The sequence below is a fragment of the Oryctolagus cuniculus genome, chromosome 6 (assembly GCF_964237555.1).
Source record: "Oryctolagus cuniculus chromosome 6, mOryCun1.1, whole genome shotgun sequence".
In the NCBI taxonomy this organism is placed as follows: Eukaryota; Metazoa; Chordata; class Mammalia; order Lagomorpha; family Leporidae; genus Oryctolagus; species Oryctolagus cuniculus.
Genome location: NC_091437.1, coordinates 134,444,897 through 134,461,446, shown reverse-complemented (window position 1 = coordinate 134,461,446; position 16,550 = coordinate 134,444,897). Strand labels below are relative to the sequence as shown.

At 39.2% G+C, this 16,550-nt stretch overlaps 1 protein-coding gene and 1 long non-coding RNA gene across 6 annotated transcripts in view; one reads left to right on the top strand and one right to left on the bottom strand.

The window, feature by feature from the left end:
• Nucleotides 1-5,934, bottom strand: part of TRHR (thyrotropin releasing hormone receptor) — a 47,983-nt gene extending 42,049 nt beyond the window's left edge. Inside the window, exons 1-2 of the mRNA XM_017341491.3 lie at nucleotides 5,243-5,934; nucleotides 3,808-4,682 (exon numbers count right to left, since the gene is read on the bottom strand). Of these exons, the coding sequence (XP_017196980.1) occupies nucleotides 3,808-4,596 (789 nt within the window). The 5' untranslated portion in view covers nucleotides 4,597-4,682; nucleotides 5,243-5,934. The remainder of the gene's footprint in view (nucleotides 1-3,807; nucleotides 4,683-5,242) is intronic.
• The window catches only part of LOC103348114 (uncharacterized), a 40,608-nt gene that overhangs the window by 17,890 nt on the left and 6,168 nt on the right, over nucleotides 1-16,550 (top strand). For 3 of the 5 annotated variants that reach the window (XR_011389502.1, XR_007919138.2, XR_011389503.1), the window contains exons 4-5: nucleotides 15,659-15,786; nucleotides 16,190-16,297. This is a non-coding gene — a long non-coding RNA (uncharacterized lncRNA). Of the gene's footprint in view, nucleotides 1-2,410; nucleotides 2,954-15,658; nucleotides 15,787-16,178; nucleotides 16,298-16,550 lie in introns of those variants that run through there. The other 2 variants (XR_011389505.1, XR_011389504.1) reach the window with 2 other exon arrangements.

Sequence of the window (16,550 nt, the reverse complement as noted above, 5' to 3'; positions counted from 1 at the left end):
ATTTTCCCATAAATTCCTGGGGATTCTATTAAGGCTGTGTAACACAGTTTCCCCTACCAGTTTTGTTGCAAGAAAAAAAAAAGTTAGAGTGACTCCACTAAAAATGAAACAAAGTCTGATCTATAAAGTATTCTGCATATCACTGCACCTTTTGTAAATCAGTATTTAGGATGAGTACATTTAATGTATACCAAGATGTATAGGTGCTTCCATGCTTCCAAAATAACAAAATATCTAATTCAAGAAATTGTGTCTCCATAATGCTGAACACCTCAACTGTCTGAACTGGAGAATCTTTTGGCATTGTGGGGATAGAACTGCAGTGCAACAAATCCGATCATTTAAACAATTTCTCCTCAAAATCAAAACAAACAGCTCCAAAGCAAAATATTTAGTCTATTAGATAATTTTTTGTCCAAGCTGTAAGTTTGAGTAACTTATTTCATTGAATTTATCCAATATTCAAGTGTTTCCTAAAGATAATTGAGACTGTGAATAATAGGAGTAGAGGATTCTGGCCTGGATTTTCTGCAAACAAAAAAAATTCACATCTGCCCCTTACATGTAAATGCTCTTTTAATTCTTTTGTAAATGTGGTTCCTTTAGGCGATGCACATTTGACTTTAAAAACTTGGTGAGAAAGACCTGACCTAGACTGGTATTTATTAGAATGTAAATTAAACTTGCTAAAAGAAAAAATGCAGAGAAATATTAAAATAAAAGTATTTATGTTATAGAAGGTGACGGTTTGAACTTTTGTAACATTTAAGGCAAGAGCCATTTCCAAAAAGGAAAAGTCCAGATCAAGGAGCACTAACTTTGGAGAGAACAGACTGCATAGCTCTCAGTCCCACTCATCAGGGCCTCTGGTTCCACTAGGCTCAGGAGCCTTGCCCCAGAGTGAATTGCCCTCTCTTCATCTTTTGTGACTGACATGTTCACACTTCAGCCTTTCTTTGAAGGATCTCTTGTTTATACCTTACTTTTAAGTTTTCCTGTTGGAGAAGCTTACTACCTTATGTTTGTATCTCTACCAACAACTTTCAAAGTGGCCTTTCTGGCATCAGTCTTTCCCTCGTCAAATCTGCCTCACCCACAGCTGTCAGATTTCTCATTCCCAAACACCAGTCATCATTACTGCACCCTGCTCACCACCCAAATTCTTTGTTGTCTCTTCATTAAGTTTAAACTCCTTTCTCTGGCTGATAATTGGGAGCTTCCACAGTCTCAGGCTTGCTGGTTCTCACCTCTCCCTCTCTCTCTCTCTGCCCACCCCCCCATTCCCAGCTCTCCCTCTCTCACACACTTCTATTGATTAAAAATTAGTTTTTCCCACTCTCCCAAATGCTTCATTCATTTTACTTAATGAAGTTTTTCCATTCATAAAAGCCCCATGCTATGAAACCCTCCTTGTCCCTCTGCAAGCCCATACACTCTTACCCCAGCCATAATCTTTCATCTTTTATGCATGGTAGCATGGTATGTTGTTCCTATTGACTTTAATTTTTTGAATTATACTTATTCTTCCAGAGCCTTTTCAAATGTTACCTCTTCTATGATGACTTCTCTGATTGCATCAGCCTCATACACTCTCCATCTTTTCACCAAACTCCTCTGCTATCTATAATCAGGGCTGAATTACATGACTCAGTACTTAAATAAATTCGTGTTGAAAGATGCCATTTCATGATTATCAGTGAGGTCTTGCTGATATTTGTAAGAGGACACCTTTTTGGGCAGGACCGTCTTATATCTTGCAGGACGTTCGACACCCCTCACTCCTGGATGTTAATGTGATGACCCCAAATACTCTGAATACATCTTCAAATGGTAAATGTGTATTTTTAAGAACAAAATCTTAGAGGTGTAACATTAAAACACTAGGAAGGTGCCTAACAGGCAATAATCGCCAATCCACTTCAGAAGTCGTTTATAAGTTATCTCATTGGACACACACCCTGATCCTGGGGATGCTGTATCAATTTATGGATTAGGACACCAAGGCTCTCAGAGTTCTGCTTATCCACAGTCACATAGTTTGATTGTAGCCCTGACAATTAAGCCCAGGGCATTTAGAACCAAATCTTTGCCTTTTTCTTCTTTCACACAGCCTCTATAAATACAACTTATCTATAACAGCTTTGCAATAAGAGTGTGAACATGTAACTTAATTACCAATTTCAAGTCCATTATTAATGTTGATAGGTACTAATGACTATAATTGAAAGAAAGGACATTAGACCAGGCAAACAATTTTTTAGAAGTTAAAACAAGAATATAAATTGGAATCTAATGAATGAATTTATTTGCTGAACTTCCTTGCCATAGACATTTACCTATGTTTAGTCTGTAATTGAGATGTACATATTCTTTACTCCCTTATTTTATTTGTTAATGTTTGTCTTGGCAGATGGTCAACAGATCTCTCCAAATTTCCATCAATCAAGTTTTGGATAATAGATGGCTAAATATGCATTGTATGAGGCAGCACTGCTGGGTTCAAAGCAATAGAAATCTAAGAGCTGGCAATAGTTGATCAGATCTTCCCTTCTATCATTTATCTAAGTATCTTTAATAATAAATTTTATATAAATCAAGAATTACAGTATCATTTCAAATGCTGTATATATTTCCATTAAGTTCACAGTTCACTATTCATTTCATGCATATCTAAACTGCCTAAAGATTTTTGTTTATTTCACCATGTGATCATATATCGAATGACAATTATTCATGCACTCAGCTAACTTAGTTCAGGAAGTAATAGCAGGGATGATCTAAATGCATACTTTGAAAAGTATATTCAGTTTCTATATATGTACATACAAAGAACTGTTATCCCCTTTGGGAAAAAATGAGTAAATTCAACCCAACTGAAAGAAACAGTATTATTGATTTCAAGTTTTCTTTTTCAGCTTGGAGAATAATATTTATCATTTGCTGATTATGTTTGACAAAGGAGGAAAAGTAACTGAAAGCTAAATAGGTGAATAGCTTAGAACAATTGTGTAAATACAGATGAATGTTTATATGATGTAAAACACTTTATTCTTATATTATGAGATAAATTATGTCTATTATAATACAGTTGCATTTTATTCACTGGTTAAACCACTATTCAACTGTAAATACATGGACATTCTAGTTATCTGAAAGTGTAAGGAATTTTTAGTTTTGTTTATCAAGAAACAAAAGACATTGACAGGTTTCTTGTAATAAACTGAAGTTGATATTTTCCCTGTGTTGGGACATTTCCCGAGCAAAGTGCATTTTCAGCTTCTGTATCCCAGGACTCTTATGTGGAGCTGAAGAAAAAGATGATAGAATCTTCTCCAACTAAGACCAACAAAAATAAGTCCCAGAACCTCTCTCAATTATGTGTCTAACTGTAAAATGGCAAGGAAAATTTCACTATTTTGTCTCACTTATTCTTGAACTATCTCTTCAAACCTTTATTGTACAACCAAATTCCCTATGGAAGCCAGAAATGATATAAGTACTCTAATAGCATTTCTAGAGAGGCACATTTTGAAGGTAGATTTCTAGAGTGTCTACATGTTTTCCTTATATTTTCTAGCACTTGAGTTGATACCTGCTGATATGCTAACACAACTTTCTCACCTATTTTTAGATCTTCAGTTGCTTTAGAGATGGGTTTAATATGTAAAGCAGAAGCTTGCCCTGAGAAACATTTGCATGATTGTATTTTGATTTCACCATCAGCTAGGTAGGGTCACGTGAAACTCATGTTGCCAGGAACTCTATCTCACATTTCCTCTATTGACTTGGAGGTTCAGTTTTGCTTACCTGCTTTCTTGAGGATACTGTGCTGTTGAAACATCTGTTAGAGGTATTTAAGTTCAAATTCTTGTTCTGATGGGTTGAGTCATTTTTCCATGCCTTAGAGTTTTCTTTAGGATCTGAAGGAATGGGATTTAAGAAGAGGATTCTAGCTATGAATCCATAGAGAACGGTGGCCAGGATCATTGGCACAACGTAAAAGACACCAAAGTCCATCAGATAAATAGGGGAGTAGTAATTCCTGGAGATCTTGTAGCCACAGGATACCACAGTAGCATCTTTGTAGGTGCTAATATTGAGATCCAGCAAGAAGAACCACAGCATACAGTAAAGGGATGTGAAAGCCCAGACGAAGATGATGATCTTTTTGGCTCTGGAAAATGTGCAGAGAAACTGGGCTTTGATCGGGTGACAGATTGCTATGTATCTCTCAATGGTAAAGGCTGTTATTGAACAAGAGGATGCATTAATTCCCAAATACTGGAGGTAAGTAATACAGAGGCATCCGACATAGCCATAGACCCAGGAGCCATAGATACTGTCTGTGATGTTGGGGAGGCCCGCAGCCACCAGGACCATGAGATCAGCAACTGCCAGACTCACCAGGTAGCAGTTTGTGGGGGTCCTCATATGCTTGGTTCTCATGACCACCAGGACTACCATGATGTTGCCCACGATGCCCAGACCACAAATAATGAGCACAAGTAAGATGGTGACCACCTGGTATTCTAGGGTCACCATTGCTCGTGGCTGAAGCTGTGTTTGGTTCAGTTCACTGACTGTCTCGTTTTCCATCGTTAGTGGCTTCCAGTCTCTGAAACACTGACTCCTCAAAACATCTTCTTTCCAGTGCCCACCTTAATTGCAGCGGTTCTATCCCCCTGTAAGGGTCACAGTACACATTGATTCACAATGTCACCATTTCTGATCAACTCACAGTCACAGACAACTCTCACTTCTTCTCCTTTCACCCTCGTTTGTCTACAACTCTCACTTCCTCTCCTTTCACCCTCATTTGTCTACGATAACAGAGCTCAGAGGTGCTTAGAAAACTTCTTTTATTGCAACTCTAGTGTCGGATGGAGTAACTCTTTTGATCAGCTCACTTGAAAAGGAACTCATTCCCTTTTCACGGAGTAAAATACTAAAGAAAGAAAAAGTCATTTGTTTTGAAAGCCTGCTCAACGGAAGAAAACTAAACAATAGCTGAAAACTGAAAAATAAACACAAAGAAACCTTTCAGATGCTTGGGGGAAAGTATAATAAAAAGGAAAAAGGGAACGGGGTCGGGGAAGCCAAGACTCAATGGTCAGGCTCTGTAAGAATTCAGCTGGTGCCACTTGCTCTGAGGGTGAGGATGAGAGCTCTGTGACATAAAACAGCAAGCATTTCCCCTTGCCCCCTGCCCCACAACCCCAAAGAGAACAATTTTCTCTCCTACCGTATCCTCTGTAGCACTGCCTCTTTTTCTGGGTAGATGAAGTGGTAATAGGTCCAAGTTTGCAATCCTGCAGAAAATTCTGTCCCCTCTGACAGAGAGACCACTTAGCAGGGCTCAGTCTCCAGAACTGCTGTTCCCCTAAGCACTCGCAGCCCTTTTCAACTCATGACAGAACAGTCAGCCGCCGCAGCGGCTTGAGCAGCAGCAGGAGCTGCGCGAGGCTGTCAAATCATAGATCGTTCCCTAATGAGAACACCCCAGCTCGCTCTCTCACACACGCACAGACTCACACACATCCACACATGCTCACACTCACACATGCCAGTCAGGCCTCGCTGATGCAGAATCATCTGCCCTTCCTTGAAGAATTCACTTTTATATGTGCTCAGGATACAGCCCTCTGCCTGGAAAGCAGGAGTCACAAGCCAGGGAACCAGAGGCAGCTGTTTTGCGGTTGCTGAGACTTTAAGTTCTGCAGGAACTACCTGAGCTGCCCTGAAATACCTCTACCCGTTTTGCTTGACAAGGCTACGGGGGTAGCAAAGCCCTCTCAGTCTAGACAAGGCCCTTGAAGCTTGAAATAATCCATCTGAGCTGAAGTCTACTTCCTCCCCTACTGTGGAAACTATTAGCCTCTTTAGCCAATGAACCAGTAAAACTGGCTCCCTCCTCTCATGGTATATGAAAGGAAAATATGTTAAAATTGATTTTAAATCATTGGAACTGTAATCTTCTGAGGCTTATAAAATTATTATTTAAAAAACTGATTCAAGAGTGTCTATTTAAACCTGCATATGACCTGGTAAGTGGTTTTGCACTCTGCCTCTGCCCCTTGTACCAGAGTCTCTCTAACCAATCTAGGTGCCTGCCCTGTCACTTATCTTCTGCACTGCCAATTGCATTTATCACCAAGCAATGTTTTGTCTCTGTTTATTTCTAGGTGGAAGGATCATCTAGTGGAATTTTAGCCCAGTGCTGCTCTGGTACCACAATTGTGAAATGAAATTTCATAAACCCATCTTTTTTAGAGAAGTACACTTCAGCTTGATTTTTTATTTCTCTACAGTAGCCCATAAGCAAATCTATACTTTTTATGAAGACACAGAAAATATGTCTGTCTTTTCCAGACACTAAGTGAACACAGGAAATGCTATTGTTTGTCTGCTTTTATCTTCTTAAGCGACAACAAGAAAGAGCTTTAGGTTAATTTCCAACATGGTGAACTGGCTGACTAGCTTGAGAGTTTTAGAGGCTCTTCTTTCTGGAAGATGTTGACGGAAGAAACTGGTTTTGGGTAGATAGGATCATTGGGGTATCAAAAACGTGTCTAAGGCTAGGTAATGATGAGATAAGGGTGGAGGTTGGGGTCAGAGTGAACCTTGGATGCACATTTCTCCTTCCAAATCCCCCATGGCTGCAAATTAGCAACCCAGGGACCCGACTCAGCCTTCTGCCCACATTGTTTGGTTTGCACAAGGTAGACTCAAGAGTGCTCTAAACTAATTTGATTACCTTTTACCCTTCAAAATTGAGAAATAAAATTTTAAATCAGATTTATCTCACTGAAATCCAAAAGCTCTGGCAACCGCAGACTCAGATTTCCACATAGAAATCACCCTCCAAGGCTCAGAAGTGGTGGTGGGGAGAAGTTTGGGGCAGTTCGGCCCTTTTCTGTTTTCCTCACTCCACACTCCCTGCTTGGCATCACACACAGCTGCACTCAGTAAGCATGCAAGCCGGACTCCCGCTGCCATCAGCTTTGATCCCTGCATCACCTTGACGTTCCCGAGGAAGATAGTACAGGAGAATCACACAAATGTCAATTCGTTTTCCTTGAGCAGGAATTTTGCCTGAATTGAGGTTGTCTCCTGTAGTCGATTTAGCATACAGGACAACAGATGTCTCCTTCACCTCTACGCCTGATCTAGAAGACAGAGATTACCCCCAGTAGCTTATGTCTTGCCTAGCTTTCTGCATTTCGGAATGAAAAATGCTTTCTAAGGTGAAGGGTTCATCTTCTTACTCCATCCCAACCCTACCACCTCCAACCTGAGCACACCTTCCCCTCTCGCTCTCCCAAGGATTTTAGTCAGGCTTTAGGCTCCCTGAAAAAAAGCTTCCTTCAAATCTTAGAGTTGGGTGTTCAAGACAAGGGAGCAGCCTTCTGCAATGCTATTTGCTCTCCACTTGCCCTCTGCTTTAAATCTTCCCATTGACAGTCTCCAGTATTTCTAGGCAAGGTTACTGTTCTGAATTTCTTTTCACTCTCCCATTGCTAAGCCCCTAGTCTAAACCATCTATAGCTAATACATAAAAGTTGGAGTTTACCTTCAAGTAGGTCTGTTGAGAGAGGAGACTGAAAACAGTTACTATGAGATGTACACTAAAAGCATACATTCAGTGGGATTGGGTTCCGAACGGACAACATTTGTGGGTGGTGGGGACAGTGAACTGAAGGACCAGGAAAGATTTTCAAAGGGAGGAAACATTTGAGAAGAGTCTGGAAGAAAACTAGAGCTTTCTTTTGATAGGAAGCATGAAGAAATTCTAACCAGTGAGGATAAGGGAGTCAGGACTCAGCTGTGTAAAACTGCAAAGGTTTTGGTGGCTGGGGAAGGATTTGATGAGTCTGCCTTGGCCATGGGGAGTTTGAGCTGGTGATGATGACTGCCAGGCGGTTTTCTGATAAGGAGCTCTCCCGTGGGCTCTGACTCACCCATCCTCCACTCTCCACCTTCACTGGTTGTTCTTTCAACTCCATGGAGGCCACACTCTGACTTCCTCATCCCAGACCTGCCTGCTCTTTATGGCTCTGTGTGCTTTCAATTTACTTCATGTTCTTTACAAGACTGTGTTTTCAAAACAACTGTGGTCTCATAATGTGAGTTTTTCACTTGTTTACTTCAATTAGATAAATCTAATACATGTTCACTTTGTACAAAGAACTGCTCTAAGATAGAGTAAAATTAGAATAAAATGGACATTTGGGTTAAGATCTTTTTTTTTCTTCTGGCAACTTTATCTTAAATTCTAACAAAGTGTGGTCTTTATGAGTACTTCTGACTGGAGAGAGTTGTTTACTTTAAAAACAGTCCTAGGGCATCCGTGTTAAACGAAAAGGACAAGTCAAAGCTGCAAAAGTATAGGTGGCAAACCCCAAACACTGCACACACTTTTTCCTGTGTCCACTTCTCAGTCCTATTTTCTCTGACCATACACCTTTAGCCAGGCTTTCTCATTTGTGTCTGCTTGGCTTACCATCAAGATAAATGAGCATCAGGCTTCACAAGCTCCCTTCTATGAATGCCCTTGGCTTTCTCGCTAGGAGTTTCATTTCCTTGTTTGGCTTTGACTTGCCTCCTGAGCAAGGGCAGACAGCACTTCTGCTTTGCCCCCTTGGAGTTCCCAATGATAGGACTTGCTCTTGGCAAGTCTTTTCTTAGTTACTCCAGGGAACTGTATGTTTGGCCAAACTTCTGTCCATGGGATGCAGTTTGCCCAAATCTCTGTCCATGGGACATGATATCATACCTGCGGGGTCATCCTGTTTCCACACAGGAAGAATTCAGACAATCCCTACACTTATCTCTGGAGATGGTCTTAGATATCTAGGGAGGGGCTAGCTTTCTGCTGATCATCACAAATCCATTAGATGATTATTTATGGTATCACCCTTCTTAAACTTTAGCATGCATCTATCCAAATCACCTACAGAACTTAGTAAGACCCAAATTGCTGCCTCTGCTCCTCAGTTATTATTTCTGTATATGTAGGATGGAGACTAAGTGTATGGGTTTCTTATAACTTCCAGGTGATACCGATGCTGCTGATTTATACTTTGAGTAATATTGTACTATATGATCTACTTCAATGATTTTTTGAAAAACGTTTTTATTTATATGAAAGGCTGGGGTAGGGGATCTCTCATATGCTAGTCACTCCCCAAATACCTGCAAAAACTAGGTCTGGGCAGAACTCAATCCAGGTCACCCATATGTGTGGCAGGGACTCAACTACTTGAATCATCCCAGCAGCCTCCCAGGGTGCACATTAGCAGGTTGAAATAAGAAGCAGAGCTAGGACTCGAACTCAGGCACTTCAATATGGGTTACAGGCATCCCAACTGCTGTACTAAACACCTGCTCCACTCAATGGTTGTAATGGAGAGAAATGATGAATAAGAGTCATTTAGACAGGGTTTTAACATGTATGTATCTAGTCTAATCCTCTTACATGTTTTGGGGCATAAGTGTGCTTCCTAGGATCACTGTAGAATCTAAGAGAGAGATGAGGACATTGGACAGAAGCAAGCAACGTGATCTTCTTGTCCTAGCCTGTGTTCTTTTCTTGTACTTTCTTAGTGGGAGCTTAGCTTGGTTGATGGGGGATTGTCACAAAAGAGACTATCTGTGCTTGCTGTAGTCAAGTGACACCAGGTCCACAGAAAGTTGCTGATGGTATAAAGATCCAGCTAAATCAATGATTTGTATGATTAGATCCAGGTAAGAAGAAGGTAAAATTTAAATGGATGCTAAAAACCTAAGCAATTAGGCCAGCGCCATGGCTCAATAGGCTAATCCTCCACCTAGCGGCACCGGCACACCTGGTTCTAGTCCTGGTCGGGGTGCCAGATTCTGTCCCGGTTGCCCCTCTTCCAGGCCAGCTCTCTGCTGTGGTCTGGGAGTGCAGTGGAGGATGGCCCAAGTGCTTGGGCCCTGCACCCCATGGGAGACCAGGAGAAGCACCTGGCTCCTGGCTTCAGATCAACGCGGTGCGCCGGCCGCAGCGAGCCGGCCGCGGCGGCCACTGGAGGGTGAACCAACGGCAAAGGAAGACCTTTCTCTCTGTCTCTCTCTCTCTCACTGTCCACTCTGCCTGTAAAAACAAACAAACAAACAAACAAAAAAAAACCAAAAACCTAAGCAATCATATAAGTTTTAATGTGATATATTTTAAAATAAATAAAAATTAATGTGTAAGCATCTATAATGTATAAAATGCCAAAATTTTAAGAAAAGATAGGATCAGTATAATGATTTTTGTCTTTTTCCATAGGCACCAAGGACTGATCCTTTATTAAAATTTTGATATTTTGTTTATAATGGATTGCTTAGCATTGAGTTCAGAAAATATTGCATTCAAATATCATCTTTATTAATGTGTCTATTTGGACCCCATTAAGTTTTATGTCATTATTTACCTGTTTTCAGTCTTCTCATCTCTGGCTGAATTTCAAATTGAAAGTTGGTAAAATTATAGATTCCTAGGTACCTCTCTCATATATTCATATTTAATTAATCAGAAAATGAAGGTCAAACTTTGGTATGTTCAATGATGGTTGAGAACCATTGAGCTATGCCAACAGAATTTGGTCTGAGGAGGTGAGAGTTTGGTGGTACATGGCAGCCCAGTCTTCAGGAGGGCCAGGGAGGTAAAATAAACTAGGTCCAAGTAACCTACAAATGTTAGGAAAAATGACAGCATCAGAAAGCTGAGATAGCAGAGAACACTGGCACACAATACTGGTTCTTGAAAGAAATAGTATAATCTGTAAGGCTTCTCAGTGTTAGAAATGCTGAAGAGTGGGCACTCAGCCCAGTGGTTAAGATGTCACTTGGGATGCCCCCATCCCATTTTGAGAGCTTGGATTCAACTGCTGACTCTGGTTCTGATTTCATCTTCCTGATAATGTACACCTTGGGAGGCAGCAGGTGATGGGCTCAAGGACTTTGGTTTCTGCCACCCATATGGGAGACCTAGATTAAGATCCTGACTCCTGGCTTTGAAGCCTAGCCCAAACCCTGTCTGTTGCACATACTTGGGGATGGAATATCTGTCTCTTTGTCTCAATTTCTTTCTGTTTCTCTGCCTCTAAAACAAATAAGAAAAAAAATTAAAAATACTGCATGTGAAGCAATCTTAAAATTCAGACACTGACAGTATGAGGAGTTGGTCACTGGAATTGGTATGGGCTTTCTGGGCCCTGGAGGTAGAAAAGAAAGTCAACACAGGTTGTGATGCTAAGTCGCTTAGATACTAAATGAAATGTCCTTATATTTCCTTTGTTCAGGTGTGGGCTTCATCATAGGCCCTTGCATAGAAGAAAGCTTTGGCAAACTATAGAAAAAAATGTCCAAGTCAATTTTGGCTGAAATTTAAATATTAGCCAGAGAATATGTTGGCTTTAGATCAACAAATGAAAATATGTAATGGGATTATAAAGTTGGATTTTGGATTATTGGAAAAGGCATGAAGTCTTGCCGACTCTGAAAGGCTGTATGGTAATAATGTGTATTTTGAGCACAATCTGCCTTCCCTTTCTATGTCTTTTCCGTATATACTTTCATAGTTCATAGTGTCAATGTTTGGGGAGAAAATAGGATCTTCATTTTAAAACAAAGTACAGTGGAACTTGACCTAAGAATGTTTGGAAATGAAGAAGTACAAACGAGTCTATATAGCTCCTTTCCCTTCATGGTGTGCACATTCATGATGTGGACAGGTGAACAGTATTTTCAGGAAGGGTTAACATTGTTTTTACATTTCCCCAAAGTGTACCTTGGGGAAACCTACAAAAAATATTAAAGAATAAAACTTTTTATTTATTTATTTGACAGAGTTAACAGACAGTGAGAGGCAGAGAGAAAGGTCTTCCTTCCATTGGTTCACTCCCCAAATGGCCACTACGGCCAGAGCTACACCGATCTGAAGCCAGGAGCCAGGTGCTTCCTCCTGGTCTCTCATGTGGGTGTAGAGCCCCAAGCACTTGGGCCATCCTCCACTGCCCTCCTGGGCCACAGTAGAGAGCTGGACTGGAAGGGGAGCAACTGGGACTAGAACCCAGAGCCCATATGGGATGCTGGCGCTGCAGGTGGAGGATTAACCAAGTGAGCCACGGCGTCAGCCCACTGAAGAATAGAACTTTAATCAAAATGTCTAACAACTGTGTTCATATCTACTATAATTTATTGCACATTTTATGGAACACTGTAAAAACTTATTTCCAAAGTTTTATAAATTCTTAAAAATAACTAATCTGAAGTTTTCATAACATTTTATATTTTAGGTGATAATGGCTAATTCTTCATTTTGGCTGCCAGGGACTCTGAAGTCCAAATTTTATGTATTTACATGAATTGTTGGGTCAAACCAATAAAATGCCTTTTGCCCATTAAATTAATCTGCATGGTATTTAAATCTTCAGTTGCTCTACTGTTCTTATTTTCTTATTAAGTCATATATATGTGCATGTACACACACACACTTGCATACATAAACACTGATTCCCAAAACCCTACAGAAAGGCCAATAACCAAATATATGTGTAATTTCCATTATCCTTAAACTGCAATATTCCTAGCGTGCTTTCTTAGTCAGTTCTTTATCTCTCTCTTTTTTTTACTTGACAGAGTTAGACAGTGAGGGAGAGAGACAGAGAAAGGTCTTCCTTCCGTTGGTTCACCCCGCAAATGGCTGCTACAGCCAGAGCTACACCAATCTGAAGCTAGGAGCCAGGTACTTCTTCCTGGTCTCCCACGTGGGTGCAGGTGCCTAAGCTGGACTTCTAGCTGGACTAGAAGAGCAGCAAGCAGGACTAGAACCCAGTGCCCATATGGGATGCCAGCACTGATGGTGGAGGATTAACCAAGTGAGCCATGGCGCCAGCCCCAATTCTTTACGTCTTGACCACTTCTGCGTTCAGGTAACTCTTGTTCATCTTTGTACCTTTAAATTTTACTAATGCTTGAAGACTTTCATGTAAGTGGAATTCAACAGCATGTACTCTTATGTGTCTGATCTCTTTCAATTGGCATAGTTAAAAACATGTATACATTATTTGTTGCATGTATTAGTAGCTTGCTCCCTTTTATAGCTGTAGGATATTCTGTTGTATGAATATATGTAGATAAATCATTTTTTGTTTATTCATTTACTTTTAGTGGACATTTGGATTGTTTCCAAGTGTTTGTTTCTATGGCATTTCTATTAATAGGTACACATACACAGAATTTATAGAAATATTTTATCATTTTTATAGTGTAGACTCTTCTGATCCAAGACAATTATATATTTATTTATTTAGGTGTCCTTTAAATTCTCCAAAGAAGGTTTTGCAGTTTTTAGTGCATAGGTCTTAAACATATTATGTTAAATTCATCATGCTTTTGACGTTCCTATAGATGATATATGTGTGTAGATATGACAATTTAATCTTTCACTGTTAACGTGAAAGTTAATGTGTAGGTTTTACTCAGAAACTCTCTTTAAGCTAAGAAGGTTCTCTATTCTTTTCTTGTTTGGTATCTTTAATTAAGAATGGATATTGAATTTTGCCAATTTATGTTTTTTGTCTATGGGTATGCTTATTTTTTCTTTTGTTCTGTTAATATATTAAATTGCATTGCTTGAATTTCGAATGAGTTAATAGATATATTAGTAGATTTGATTTGCCTATGATATTTTGTTAAGGACTTTTACATTGATGTTCAATGGTGTTGATCTAGTTTTCTTTTCTGGTAAGATGATTGTCTGGTTTTTCTAATGGACAATACTGGCCTGATAAAATAAGTTATTGGGCTTCCTACTTTCTCTATATTTTGAAATATTTTTATTGAATTTGTAGTATTTCCTCTTTTAGTATTTGAGAGTACTCACTAGGTTTCTGAGCATGGAGTTTATTTGTTACAAGGTCTTTAATTAAAATGTAATTTCTTTACCAGATATGGAGCTATTGTTGTCTTCTACTTCATAAGTACTTTTAATTATTTGTCTTCAAGTGAATTTATACAGTTTATTAAGATTGCATTTTTTAAAAAAACTTTAAAAATTTATTTTTTATTTGAAAGCACAATGAAAAAGTTAGAGACAGAGACAGACAGGCCACTCTCTTAATGGCCACCAAAACTGGGGCTGGGCCAGGACAAATTCAGGATCTGAAAACTCAGTTCAAGCACACCACACAGAGCCAACACTGCTGTCTCCCAGCACTCATACAGCAGGAAGCAGGACCTAGAAGATGAAATTGAGTATCAAACTAAAGTATGCTGATATGGTACATGAGTGTCCTAGCTTCTAGGACAAATTTTTCCCACTGAACCTTCTTTTTAATGTAAGTATTTAAAATCATAAATTCCCCTGTCAACACTGTCTTAATTGAATTTCATTAATTTTCATATGCTATATTTTTATCTCCATTCAGTTCAATATATTTTCTGATTTTCGTTTTATATAATCTTTTAGACTTTATAAATATTGTTTAATGTTTATATATTTATAGGCTTTCCAGATATATATTTGGTATTTACTATTATTTTAATTCTACTTTGGATTGAAAACATCATGTGATTTCAATTCTTTTAAATTTATTGTGGGGCTGGCACTGTGGCATAGCAGGTAAAGCTGCCACCTGCAGTGCCGGCATCCCATATAGGCACCAGTTCAAGTCCAGGCTGCTCTATTTCCAATCCAGCTCTCTGCTACAGCCAGTGGAAGATGGCCCACGTCCTTGGGCCCATGTACCCACATTGGAAACCCACAAGAAGCTCCTAGCTCCTGGCTTCATACAGGCCCAGCTCCAGCCTTTGTGGCCATTTGGGGTGTGAACAAGCAGATGGAAGACCTCTCTTTTTGTATCTGCCTCTCTGTGACTGTGCCTTTCATGTAAATAAATAAATCTTAAAAAATTATTGTGACTTATTTCATGGTTTGTCATTTTATCTAACTTGGTGACTATTTGATGTGTTCTGCTTTGGTTGGGTAGAGTGTTCTATAAAAATTGATTAATTCAAGATGATTGGTAGTGCTAAGAATTATATATTTCCATTGATTTTTCAGTTTACTTTTCTATCAATTACTGAGCCATGGAGTATAAATATTCAACAAAAATTGAGGATTTTCTATTTCCTTTTCCATTTCTGTCACTTTTTGAATCATGTAGTTCAAAGCTCTGTTATTTTATAGCTCCTTGGTGATGTGGCATTAGTCTCCATAGAGACATGTCTTAACCAAACCACAAAAATCTCCACAGGATATATCTTATAACTTAGATATCACTTTAATGGTGCTAAATGATTTTTAGCAAGTTCAATAACAGCAGTTTTCGTTTTTCACTATGTCTTTATGTTTATAGAACAGTAAATACATTAAGCTTTACAGAGTTTATCCCTGATATGTGTACATTGTTTACCCATCACAGCTGTTCTATGAAGTATTGTTTAAGTCAATGATTTGAGAAATCTATTTACTTATACAACAAATCAGTATTGTCACAAAGCACCTTCATTGTGTTCAGTGTGTTGGCTTAGGTCATATCTAAAGATAGAAAGGACAGTACAGATTATTGAAGCCAAATTTTGAAAGAAAAAAAAGAGAAGAAAGAGAGTGGTTATAAATAAAATTCAGTACCTTAATTTTTAGGTTGTATACAGCAGCTGGATATTTGGAGCTACTGATGAGATCACCCTAGCATTGATGTGCAGAAGGGACCACACTTCCAGATAAATGATTTCTGTTGGTGCCACAGGTGACCCAAATCCTTGGAGAAGGTGAGTGGAGTGGAGGCTTGTGGGGAAGGATGTTGAAAGGAAATGGTGGTTTTCTGAAGAAGGTAATGAGCGAACTCTCCCAGAATCAAAAGCATAGTAATTTAGGGAATCAAAGGTCACTTTGCATTGGGAATGATTAAAAAAATAAAACATTCATATGGAACAAAGTTTCAGTTTATGAGATGATATTGATTTCTTCTAAAGTAGAAAGCTTTGGAAATATCTTATTTCCTCTTCAACTTTCCAGCCTTCTGGGAAAGTCTCTGTGAAAAGAATGGTAGGGAAGAGGTATGGCAAATGAATTACGAGACAGCATTACAGAATGATTTCTCACCTTTAGCGTAAAAGTTCATCTGTTCATCCATTCACGCTTTTTAAGTGCTTACTTACAGTTATTTGACAGGTTCTACACCAGACGCTGAGGACGATAGGATCATGAAAAGTGAATATGGAAAGCACAGAGGAACTGCTAACCTGGCATCGGTGGCCTCCAGGAACTGCCAATTATAATGTAAGTGTGTCAGCGGCTGCCACTGAGGGTTTACGGGTGTACAGGATTAGAAGTGTGAAATCCATGTGAGTGGTATGGTGAAGGTCAACAGGATTCAAGCTCAGGATGAAAAAACAAGCAATCAAGAGTCTTTGTGATGTTGGGAAATCACTTAAATTTTCTGTGTCTCAATGTCTTCATTTGCAAAGTTGGGATAGTAATAGTAGCTGTCTCCTAGGATTCTGCGTTTTTTTTTTTTTTTTTCTTTTTAAGA